The sequence below is a fragment of the Nipponia nippon genome, unplaced genomic scaffold (assembly GCF_047370975.1).
Source record: "Nipponia nippon isolate SJK-2023a ecotype South Korea unplaced genomic scaffold, ASM4737097v1 scaffold_1, whole genome shotgun sequence".
Taxonomy (NCBI): Eukaryota; Metazoa; Chordata; class Aves; order Pelecaniformes; family Threskiornithidae; genus Nipponia; species Nipponia nippon.
Genome location: NW_028262290.1, coordinates 77,479,597 through 77,491,824, shown reverse-complemented (window position 1 = coordinate 77,491,824; position 12,228 = coordinate 77,479,597). Strand labels below are relative to the sequence as shown.

Sequence of the window (12,228 nt, the reverse complement as noted above, 5' to 3'; positions counted from 1 at the left end):
TTAATAGCTGGATGATTTAGATACCAAGATTTAAAAAACACACCACAGGGATGTGACAGGGTTTAGAAATATCTCAATATATAAGACTAGGTTTCTAAAATTCTCTTCAGAATACGCTTTAAGTGGTCCTATTGAACTTTTATTGTCCACTAACTCCACTTGCATTGAGGAGTAAATCATCCTCCCCACCACCCTCTCCCCAGGGAACTTCATGACTGAGTGTTCATCAAAACAGCTAGGATCAAATGTCAAGTTATAGTGTGATAATGAAAACAACAGGAGAAGCCTCAAACTTCCTGTAAAACACTAAGGAAAGATGTAAACACTAAAGAAATGATTAAAAAACTTGAGAATCAAGTAATGACATTGGCCTCAAAGGAATGGGTATTCTTACATTCTCCCAAAGCTGGACTTTTTGGATATTGGCTGAGAGCAGGATCGGTCATCCCAGTCAACATTATGAGGAGCAACTGGCAGTCCAAGGGCTTAGCTGTAGGTAAGTTATCATCACTGCAAGACTGCCAGTTTCTCTCCCCTCTTTCCTTTGACTATTTCAGTCAATAACAATAGAAGTTTTTGTTACACTTATTTACACCACTGAATAAATCCTTAATGATAGCCAAGAATTCAGTGCAGTATAAATACAGCAGGAAGGAGGAGGAAGAAACAACTGTTAAGCAGAAGCTTGGGTCAAAGTCCTTCTTCACTGAAGATACTTTTTTTAAACTAATATCTAAAATTTTAAAGGTGACGTTCATCAGATATGTTACTTTGATTACTACAGCAGTGTAACTCAACAGCAAAGACAGAATTTTGAGCTTCAGACAAAGCTTACTGCAATACCATACCACAAAACTCAGCATCTGGCAAAATTATATGACCAATTTGTTTTGAAGAACATAAGCCAACATATAGAGTGTAAACAGATCAGAAGACACTTGACAAGAGTTTGATTTCCATTGATTTCCAAAATATATTAGCAGCAGAGCTTTTGGGGTTTGTGGGAAGGTTTGTTTGGGGTTTTTTTAATTATTATTTGGGTTAAGTTTTCTGTAGAATTTTAGATTTTTTAAAATTCTTCAATATCGCAAGCATGCAAAGGACACGTGTCTGAAACTCCAAAGTTGGCATGCTTGAGATCCCATCATGTTTTTAACACACTTCTGGAGTCCTTCAGGATAAAAATGTAGGTGTATGAGAACTGACATTAATAAAACAAGCAGCACTGAAAGATTAGATGATTTTATATTCAAAAAATCTGGAGACTTATCAACAGAAGGAAGACACTTGATTTTTTTTTTAAACAGCATAGTAAGAGAATTTTGTAAAAATCTTAATGTTCTTTTACAAAATAAGTTAGAAAACATTACACAATTGTTAACAGTGCTAGACAAGCCTAAGTATCCCAAATAAAGAATGCCTTCCAAAAATAGTGCTGAGTGAGAAAACACATATTCAATATTGAGATAGTTATCAAATTTGAGAGGTAGATGACAATCTCAATCTATTATTTGGGAAAGGTAGCACTGCAACTGTTTATGTAAATGGCATTAAGTATTATCTATACAGTGTCCATACCTGTGTAAGAGCACAAAGAGGAGGAAGAACACTGTCTCTCACCTAACAGCAACTATATTCATCTAATGTCCTTGGTCTGCATCATCAGTTCTCCTGGAAATGCAGGTGGGGGGAAGAAAGGATTAGGAAGGCAAGGAAAAGAAAAAAAATCAACCCCATTTGTGTATGCAGGCAAATAACAGGCAGAACACACCATCCAGATTGCAGTGAGGGTAACTGGGCTCGCAGCACAATCCTCTGGACAGTGTGGCTAGATCAAGTGGAAACAGCAGGAACCTGCATAGGCAGAGAAGGAAGCACCAGAAGTCCTGGACAGTGCTTTTCATGATGTGAATTCAGACACTTTGCCTAATGGATTTATGATGGTGCTCCACTGTTGGAAAAGCATTTCTGTTCCTATTCACCATGTCCATCAGATTCTGGATTTTCATTGAGAGGAAAAGCAGTAACTAATAGCAGCACTGATGCAAAGGCTTTGTCACAGCAATGATCAGAGTATGCTATTAACCTGCCAACACCTGTAAAGCACTAGCTGTTGCAAAAAGCATCCACTTCAAAAACAGTGTTAAAAGCACAGCTCAGTACACAAACGGGATCACAATTTTTCTGCATTTTGGGTAGTCTTCAAATTTCTCAAGGTACCATCTGAAAAACAAAGACAGAAATCTGATGAGTATTGAGTCTTCAAAATGCCGTCAAGGCAATTAAGTAATTGTACAATGTGTTCAATTTAATCCATATATTTTTCTGGCTACAAATAAAAAATGCCGTTAGAACCTACTCTGGATAGAAAACTGCCATTTACCACACATCCTAATGACATCTAACCACCAACTACAACAAAATAAAGTTATTGTTACCAGGAATGGGAAATCAAACCAACAGATGTGGTGAGAGCAGCCACAGGGAAGGAATAGCCTGTTGTTGGCAAGTGTATGTTGTTATGCATCCTGAGTATTTGCATTTTAGAAGTAGAGTGGGAAAAAAACCCAAAATATTCAAGGGAATGACATGTCAAATTGTATGACTTCACATGGAAGCAAGGGGTACTTCACCTACTGGCATGACAGTCCTGTTCTGGATACAAATGTCTTCAGCTCCAGTCAAGATTTGGATAATCAAAATGAATGTGACAAACATTACACTAGCCTTATTGCTAATCCCCCTCAAAGACCACCACTATTTTCAAATCCAGACAATTTTAAAAGAATAAATGCATAGTGCCACCAAATGTTATTTGTCTGGTCACCTTATATAACAAACACATTTACTCCCATTTTCAAATATTCATTCTTCTGCTTCTCTAAAATAAAAAACAAAAAAGAATTAACTTCATCTGGGCTCCTCAAAGGTACAGGTATTCATATTATCAATAGTTATCTGCAAGATCAAAGCTGGAATAAGCAGAGAACAAAACATGCAATTCATGATAACCTGCAGCTGTGGAATACCAGCATTACACTATTTATCCTTTTCAGTCATTTATTCTAAGTTTTTCAAACTAAACAGACTGCACTGAAATATTTCTTCATTTACATGGATTTGCTATTTTCAGTTGCCTTTTTTTCTGTACCCCTCTTCCATTTTTATGGATTTTTCCTTTAGTGCAAATTACTTCCTTTAACAATGTTTGCCTTTCATAATGGTCTGTAAGTCAAGAGCTCCAAAAGAGTGCTGTCAAAGCTTAAGATAGATGGAAACCAATCATGGAATTTGGGCCTGAAGAACATAATATACAAGGAGAGGCTGAGGAAACCTGGCATTGCTTAGTCTGGCAAGGAAGAGACTAAGGGCCCTGTTATTGCTGCCTACAGGTACTGGAAGGGGAGTTAAAGACAGTGGAGCAAAACTATGAATGAAATGCAAACTTTTGCAGCTGGCATGCAATAGCCCCATGAAAAAGTGCAAGCCAGAGACTGACTGGCTAGATAGGAGCTCTGCCCAAAAGGACATGGACATCCTGGTGGATAAGTTGAACCTGAGTCAGTAATGGATCCATGCAATGGTGGATGCTAACTGCATACTGGCCTGCTTTAATAAGTATAGAACCACCAAGCCAAGGGAAGTGCTTATTCTCCACTATTCAGCAGTTGAGAGCTTGCATCTGCATTACTGCCTCCAGTTCGCATCTTCCTGTGAAACAGCGATGTCCACAAACTGGAGAAGAATCCTTGGTCATCAAGAAGATGGTCATTAAGATGACTACATAGCTAGAACATAAGAGGAGAGGTTGAGGGAACTAAACTTCTTTTCCAGGCTGAACAAGCCAAGAGGCAGATCTAACTGCAGTCTTCCACTACCTACAGTGATATTAGAGAGAAGGCAGAGCCATACCCTTCCTGAAGGTGCAGAGCAAGTGGACAAGTGGCAGGTAATAAAAGCTGCAACATGGAAAATTCCAACTGGACATAAGGAAAAAACCCCTCTTCCCCATGAGAATGAGAAAAATCCTGTTCCAGTGCTTAGCCAGAGATGTGCTGAAGCCTCCACCCTTGGAGACACTCAGAATTCAACTGGATGAGGACCCAGGAAACCAGGGTATAGCCTTGCAGTTAGCCCTGACTGGAGCAGGTCACACCAGATGACTGAACTGGACAATCTTCAGATGCTTCTCCCAACGTAAGATATTCTGCAACTCTGCCCAGTAATAGCAGGTGGCAAGACAAGGAGAGATGGTCAGAGGTGACAGGCTTGGAAGGTTCAGGTTGGACAGTAGGAAAAACTTGTTCACTGGGAGGGTAATACAGACCTGGAACACCCTACAAACAAGGTGCAGGACAACCTCCACTTCTGGAGGTTTTCAAGACTCCACTAGACATAGCCATGGCTGCCCTGACAGACTGTTAGCAATGGCATTTTTTTCAACCTATTTCCTCCAGCAATTCATGTTTATTTCCTCCTATGCCACTAAGTTTCAGCATGAGAACCAAAGCAGAAAGCTGAAAATAACCAAAATAAGATTAAGGCATTCAAATTCTTTTAAACATGCTATTCCTTAAAGAGAATCCTTTCAAGAAACAAGTCTTCTCAAACTATGATCCTTCTGTTAGCAGGAAAGCCACAGTACATTAGCAGTCAGACTGTTTAATTACAGAGCAGAGACTTTATTAAATATCATCTACCAGAACTGTTTTCATATTGTCTATACACTTAATTATAGACAATACAATATAGACTTGACTATAAAGTGTGCCTGTTACAGAAGACTTCAGAGTGATTTTCAAAGTTTTAATACAGAAACAAATTTGAGCCACAAGGGAAAGTATAGTATATGATCAGTTAAGACAATTTTCCCGAACTCATCTATAATCTTTTCACACCCAGGATGAACTGTGTTCATTTAAACATTATTTTGACCACCTCTTTGTACATTGTGTATTGTTTATGCTCAGTACTATCCCGTTGAAATTCTTCAGTGCTTAATACGACTCAGAATATTCTCTATCATATTCTCCACTGCAGTAGCAGAGTCTTCCACAAGACCTGCTCTGCAACATCCCTATGGGATGAGGCATAATTTGTGAAATGGAAATGAATTGTGACATACAAACAACAGAAATTATAAGACACAAACACTTACTGGTGGTGTTGTTTTGCCCTCGAACCCAAGATGAAAAGTGTACACAATGCAAATGCAAGGCTTTCAATGGTGCAGCAGGCAAGAGCAAACCCAAACCATTCCAGGATCTCTCCAAAAAAGTTGGCTCCACTGACATACTCAAACATTCCTCCTGAAAGCAGGACAGAGTTATTTTTAAAAGCACCTTAATCAAGGAGATCTCCGATGCTATCTTTTACTGTAAGTCAAATAAAGGCTATATCACCAATGTCTCTATATAATTTTTAAAGGTAGTGGAGGCAGGATTTTTCAGTTCAAGCTGTACTATGAAGGATCACTTCAGACCTCATTCTAAGACAGACCTTCTCCAGCTCCATTTTTCCTCTTTAAATCATGAAAGAAAAGCAGATTTACTAGTATCAGAAGCAAGCTCATGCCTCTGTAAATAATTACTTAACAATGATATCAAACTGGCTCCTTGATCATAAACTAGACCTTTAAAATACATAAAAATAGAAAAATATGCTCCACTTTAAGAATTCCAGAAAATACTAGGGTTAGTTAGCACACAATGTTTAATTTCATTAAGTACCTCAGAAATAAAGTTAATTGTGAACGATATTATTATTATTTATTAAATTCAAAATTTATCCTCTAGCTTAAAATGTGTTGCCCTTTTGTTCCCATTCCCCATCAGGTCTACTGCTTCAGTCCTGACACTCAGTGAAAGAAGAAATTGGCAGTCTGCATTAAATGTGTTTTACAGCTAATTATGCATAAACAATCACTACTTACCTGCTGGGAATTTTATAAAATAAGAACTTTCACCCTAATTCCAAAGTTAGCAAACAAATTGATAACATCTCAGTATGTGCTTTACCAGTGGGACTAAACAAGTAAGTATTTGCCAAGTGTAATAAAGGACATGTTTTGACCTTGCTTTAATTACTTTGCTTTTGTGACAAAAGAGAAGCAGAATTCTGGCACTTAAACTGGATAAGCAATATCAAAAAGACCAGCTCTTCCTGATTGTGCAGCAAATAATATCTTGCTTCCTCCAGAACTCTTTTTGTACACTGAAAATGGTACAGTATGTTCATATTCATTTTTCACATGGGCACTTGGATTTACATCTGTTAAAATTAGAAAGTTACCTTCTTGATGAAAAATAACAGTTCACTGCCTTATATATCTAGTTCTTCCAGCTTTATTTAAAAAAATGTCACTAAAAAACTGGAGAGCACAACAACTAAAGGAAAAACTTAAGAGAAACAGCAGAATTCAGAGGTAACTATTATTTCTGCACTCACTGAGTGTAATGTACCTGGACAAGTCTAATGTTTCCAAAAGTGTCAATAAACCTTAACACTTCAATAGGCTCCATAAGAAGTCCTTTCATATTCTCCATTTTCCCAAAGGCCAGAATTTATAATGCCTAACTTCCTTTGGATTTCTGTCCTCTTCTCCCTGTATCTCCCTTACCACAGGTTGTTGCTCTCTGACTACTTAAGATCCCTCCTTCTTCATATGTGGGACAACATAAGTTGGGCCAGCCACACACAGTTGTGAGCACTTTCTGCCTTCCCCTCCTGCCCCCACACTGGGGTGATAATTTAGGTCTTCCTTCTCCACCCACCTGCTGATTCTCATAAGAGTTGTGGAATGCTATATTACATTTTTACCACTTTTTAAAAATACAGCCAAAGGTGGTCAAGAAATTCACAGACTCACACAAGCCACATGATATCATGAAACACATCCCTTAGAATACTTGGCTTAAGAGGAAAAAAGTTTCCCACACTCTGAAATCACTTCTTGAAGTAGACAACAAACTATTTCCAGTTTCCTCTTATATCAAAAATTACTACCTCCCCTAAAACACACCAAGCTTTAGAAGGTCATCTTTACACAGAATCATTTTAGGTTGGAAGGGACCTCTTGAGATCATCTAGTCCAACCTGCCCTGGCTCAAGCAGGGTCAGCTACAGCAGGTCACCCAGGACCATGTCCAGTCTGGTTTTGAGTATCTCTACAGATGGAGCCTCCACAACCTCTCTGAGCAACCTGTTCCAGTGTTTCACCACTCTCACAGCAAAAAACGTGTTCAGATGTAATTTCACATGTTTGAATTTTGTGCCAATGCCCCTGGTCCCGTCACAGGCACCACTGAAAAGAGCCTGGATCCCTCTTCTTCATTCCCTCCCATCATGTATTTATACACATCAATAAGATCCCCCTGAGCCTTCTCTTCTCCAGGCTGAACAGTCCCAGCTTTCTCCACCTCTCCTCATATGAGACACTTCTTTTGCTATATAAATTTCTGTAACATTTTTGCTTACCTCTTGGTATCTTGTAACCAGTTTCCCCTGGTTTTCTCAGATTTCTGAGAATATTATCAGAATGAATATTGATTGCCATGCCGATCAACCACCCTATAAAACCTGAAGAGAAATATTTAGAATACTATCTTTAATACGCTGAGCCAAAGTGCTTGTTCAGAAAACAAACTATGGTCATATATCACATATTAGGCATATTATCTCAAAGCAGTAGTAATGTAAGCAGTATAAGCAATTCTGGTGACATCCCGCACAATCACAGTCCCACACTGAGCTATTCAGTCAGCAGAGCTCACAGTAATCAACAGGTCTCTAGATATGAATACTACTATAAGTATAAAGTTTATTCTTATGTTGCTAGACTTATATAAATGTATGCATGTGCATAAATACAGATATAATGTGTATATTACCTTAACTTCCACACAGAAAAACCAATACACTAAAGTTTTAAACACTGAAAGAAACAGCCATTCTCATTCCTGCCAGATGGACACATCTTAGTCCCCCTCTTTTTTTTTTTTCTACTGACAATATACCAGAGTTTCCACAACAGACTTCGGTACAATAAAAGGAATAACAAAATTGCGAAGGAATTCATGCACCATTTACTTGTGTCATTCAGCAAAATGGTTTAACCATTTATACCAGGCTTTCATAGAAACTGATATTGTCACATCCTGCATCCTTATGTCTTGTTGCCATAATTGCATGGGATAAACCAAAAGGAAACTAGGACTGAAATTCAGTATTTTCACCTTTATTTTGAGTGTTTGGCTACATGTTACCTATGTTACCTTCCTTTGAAGGCAGCATTCGTCGTTACTAGGAGCAGACAAGATTCAGGTTTTGAGGGTAGATCCGTTGCATTGTTTTGAATCCACCTCCAAAGTTACCTATGTTTATTAAAATTACCAAGTGCCAGTGAGGTACTTCTAGAACAAAGTCACTTCACACACCAGATAAGTTATGGGTGCAAAAAGGCAAAGCTTTCTTTGAGTCTTTCAGATGATTCTCTTTCAATACAGAGAAATCCATTGGTATGACCATTTCAAAGACACAGATGTATAAGGCCTTGAGAAATCTGGGAGAAACACTAACTTGCTCTGGCTCCAGAACAACAACAAGAGCAGTACTGGGTCAGATCAAGGATCCACACGGCCCAGTGTTCTGCCTTTGACTGACAAGGCAAAATATTCTGGTTTATCTTCAGATCAATAAGATCTTTCTGTAAAGATCTCCTTAGAAAAGGACACTGGTTTTGACAGTAGGCAAAAGTAGATGCCAAGGCGATAAAAAATAGGGCAAAGACAATACTTTGTCACTAAACATCTTAGCCTTTTAATCGTATGCATGGCTTCAAGTAGAAATGCAACCTCCCTTCCTGATAGGAGTGAATGATCAGCAACTCCACTCCCTTCACTCTGGGCCTGCTTTGTTCTTTGACAAACCCACTCCTATTAGGAGGGTGGGTGGGCTGGTGCATGTGTGTTCTAATGCCAAGGACTTTTGGCATTAGAAGTGGTATCTTGGGTATTTAGCAGCTACCCTGACTGGGTTTTTATTCGATGAATTTGTTCACTTCTGCTTGACCGCATACAAACCTTTAGTACCTACAACATCAAGAAACAAGGGATTTCAATTTAATCCACGTTATGTGGAAAATCTGCTTTGTTTGTTCTAAATTTGTATGCTGCTGGTTCCATTTAAGGCCTCAAGTTGCTATATTGGAAAAAATACATGACCTGTATTTACTTCGGTGTTAAAGAATAAAGATGACAGCCTGCTCATCTCACAGTGACATTGTGAGAAGTGTCAGCTCACAGTTCTAAATAAAAACAGTTAAAAGGCTTCCAGCTGCAGCAAACAAGACAATTAATTGAGAAACCTTATAAAATGGGATTGAAGATACTATGAACTTATAATAAAAAGCTGTGAAGACAAAGGAAAACTATACCTAATATTCTCATAACATGTTTTAACTCACCTATAATGAAACGTGGATCTTTTAACCAGCCTGAAGGATATTTTGCATAGTTGGTTAAGCTTCGGCCTTGCAAGTAGCCATTGTAAATACAGAATAGAAGCGCTAACACAAAAGTGAAAAATGGTGTTGGCTTCCCTTCCCGGATCAGAAGGGGAAATATGAGTGCCCTATAGCGAACAAAGAAAAATTGTTCCATTATCAAACAGAAAAGATAGCTTTGATGTCCAAAACTGTAATCCATAGTCCATATTATCCTGCTTTTCAGATTCTCAGTGGAGTCTTTGAACCCAGTTCAGAAGGATAGTTACACTTGCTTTGACGCATAAACATTAATTTTCTTGCCTATCAGAATTACAAGATCAGTCCTCTCTCCCCTTCTGACAGAAATTTTGAATTTTGTATCCAAGGCAATTACTTAGACCAGAGCAATAAAGGCAACTGATGTTAAGCACAGCATATTTTTGTCCTCCTTTGCCCCTAAATCCAGTGGTATCATCAAGCTTTCCAAAACAAGCCAGGTCTCATGAACCTTACACCAAATCCACCAGCACTTCCCAGGGGGAAGTCAATCCCCTTGAAATTAACCTAATTGAACTCAGTTTCCTCCTTGCCCTAAAAGTCACTTAAAAACATTAATTGCTTTGCCTTGATGATCTTGGCCTACCCTATGACACCTGTTGAAGACAACAAATCCACAACTGCCATCTCATTTGGGAAAGGAATTTTGATTGTATCCCAGGGGATAATGCGAGTTAACAAACAAGCTCCAGACAAGAAAAGCAGGTGAATGGTTTTGTGCTCTGCCCCACATAACTAGCCAACTCCCAATTGCCTATCAATTTAATTACAATCTATAACAACACAGGAGCAGGATTACTGAAGCCTGAGCATTCTTCACATGCTTTCCAGCTACCCAAGGACTACTGCTTCAAAGGAGCCTTTCCAGAGGAAGCAAAACCATAACAGCTTTTAAGAAAGCATAACAAATTCATTAATATGATTATTTAAAGCCCACTACATTACAACAAACAGAATTGGATAACAGAGGTCTCCTCCAGTTTACATTCACCTACAGAACAGTCCCTCAGTCTGGCAACAGCAATAAGCAACTGGAAAACACAAACTGCAGTACAGCTCAGCTTTCTGTATAAACCTTTGCCTTGCGTCTCTAGCTTTTCCCAGACATGGAGAATGAGTTAAGATCCCATGCCAAAGCTAATCTCTTTACTCTTAAGAGTGGAAAAAGAGGAGTGAAGGCACACTCCTGGGTTTGCAAAGCCCATCAGCCACCAGGCCAACTGTATGTTGCATCTCTCTTGATCGTGAGGATGCCGAGTACTGTCGGTCAAAAGCAACAGCCTCTCACAATAAGCACTGGAAAACAACTGTATAGCAGCCACACACTGGGCTTAAATTAGCCTGACAAATCTATCTCTAATGTATTAGTACAGTGGCAAAACTACCTGTCAAGTGTTGCCAGTAACTATCGTCAATGACTCAAAGGGAACAGAAAAATCTTATCTGAGCTCCAACTGAGCTGCTTGCTCCCAACTAGTTTCACAAAATACCCAAATACCATTGACAACATGGCAACATGGGGCACTCATGCTCAGTTTTGCCAGTATTTTAATGAATCATTGAATATCCTGAGCTGGAAGAGACCCACAGGGATCATCGAGTCTGACCGCTGAAATAAACACTATGTTGAAAAACACGATTGGAAAATAGCTACTGTTTCACAACATTAAAATTACATTATATCCGCATTCAGAGCTGAACTGTCCTTGCTGGAACACTGTCCCGGAGACTACCTGGTCAAGTCACGGCTTAAACGAGGGTCACCAGAAGCGCCACGGCTGCAGCCGGTACGGCGCCCTGAGGGAGCACCCTGTGCTCTATTTTTATGCCATTTCCAAGAGGCGCCGTAGCACCCCGCTGCGCCCCACGCAGCGGCGAGACGAAGCAGCGAGCGCCGCACCGCCACGACTCCTTAAGGCTCAGCTCATGCAAAAACACAGAAGACATTAATGTAAAGAAGCAAAAAAGACTACTATATATTAGCATACAGCCATTATATTAAGTCATTAAAATTGATTAACAGCAGAATCTCAATCCCTGCAATCAGAAAACAGCAGCCAGGCGTTTCTACCAGGACTGACCCCGAACTGCTGCAGAACTGCACTTCCCCTGCCGTCAGCCACCCCCCGCCCCGCTCTTGGGGCACGCCGGAGCGGCGCCCCCGCAGGGCGGCGCCCCGCCGGTGCCCGCTGACAGCGCGCCCCCGCCCCGGCCCAAGGGCCGCACCTGTGCGCGTAGTGAACGACGAAGCAGCCCAGCAGCAGGCGGTTGGGCCAGGCGGCGGCGACCGCCCCGCCGCAGGCGGCGAGCCCGAGCGGGACGAGGAGGGAGGGCAGCTCCTGCAGCGCCCAGGCGGGGCGGGCGGGCAGCGGCCAGCCGAAGCGCCGGGAGGAGTACCGGCCGTAGGGCATGGGGATGAAGCGGAGCAGCAGGGCGGAGACGGCGCCCAGCGCCATCAGCCCGTAGGAGAGGAGCTCCAGCAGCCGCTGCTCCTCCGGGCCCGACACCCGCCGCCAGAGCCCGCACACACCGCCGCCGGCCCCCATCCCGCGCCACAGGCACTCGCCCGCCCGCGCCCCGGCGCCTCCATTCAACGGCCGGCCGGCGGCACGCCCACCGCCGCCGCCGACCAATCGGCGCCGGGGACGCCGCTTGCACCGCCCCCTCCGCCCGCCGGTTGGTGGGGC

At 41.2% G+C, this 12,228-nt stretch overlaps 1 protein-coding gene across 1 annotated transcript; it reads right to left on the bottom strand.

Annotated features, from left to right (window-relative positions):
* Window positions 1-1,226: 1,226 nt before the first annotated feature.
* On the bottom strand, window positions 1,227-12,139 carry SRD5A1 (steroid 5 alpha-reductase 1). Its single transcript, XM_087760299.1, has 5 exons — window positions 11,768-12,139; window positions 9,464-9,630; window positions 7,477-7,578; window positions 5,159-5,309; window positions 1,227-2,223 (listed from the first exon to the last, which is right to left on the bottom strand). Exons 1-5 carry the CDS (start codon window positions 12,085-12,087, stop codon window positions 2,157-2,159), a joined length of 807 nt encoding a protein of 268 aa, XP_087616425.1. The 5' UTR covers window positions 12,088-12,139; the 3' UTR covers window positions 1,227-2,156.
* Window positions 12,140-12,228: the final 89 nt, after the last annotated feature.

Bases quoted from the DNA above. Each gene is read 5' to 3' on its own strand.
- SRD5A1 (XM_087760299.1), bottom strand. From the start codon at position 12,087: ATGGGGGCCGGCGGCGGTGTGTGCGGGCTCTGGCGGCGGGTGTCGGGC. The intron at 7,579-9,463 runs GTGAGTTAAAAC...ATTTCTCTTCAG, and splicing joins AGATCCACGTTTCATTATAG to GTTTTATAGGGTGGTTGATC. The intron at 2,224-5,158 runs GTAAGTGTTTGT...TTTGTTTTTCAG, and splicing joins AGGGCAAAACAACACCACCA to ATGGTACCTTGAGAAATTTG.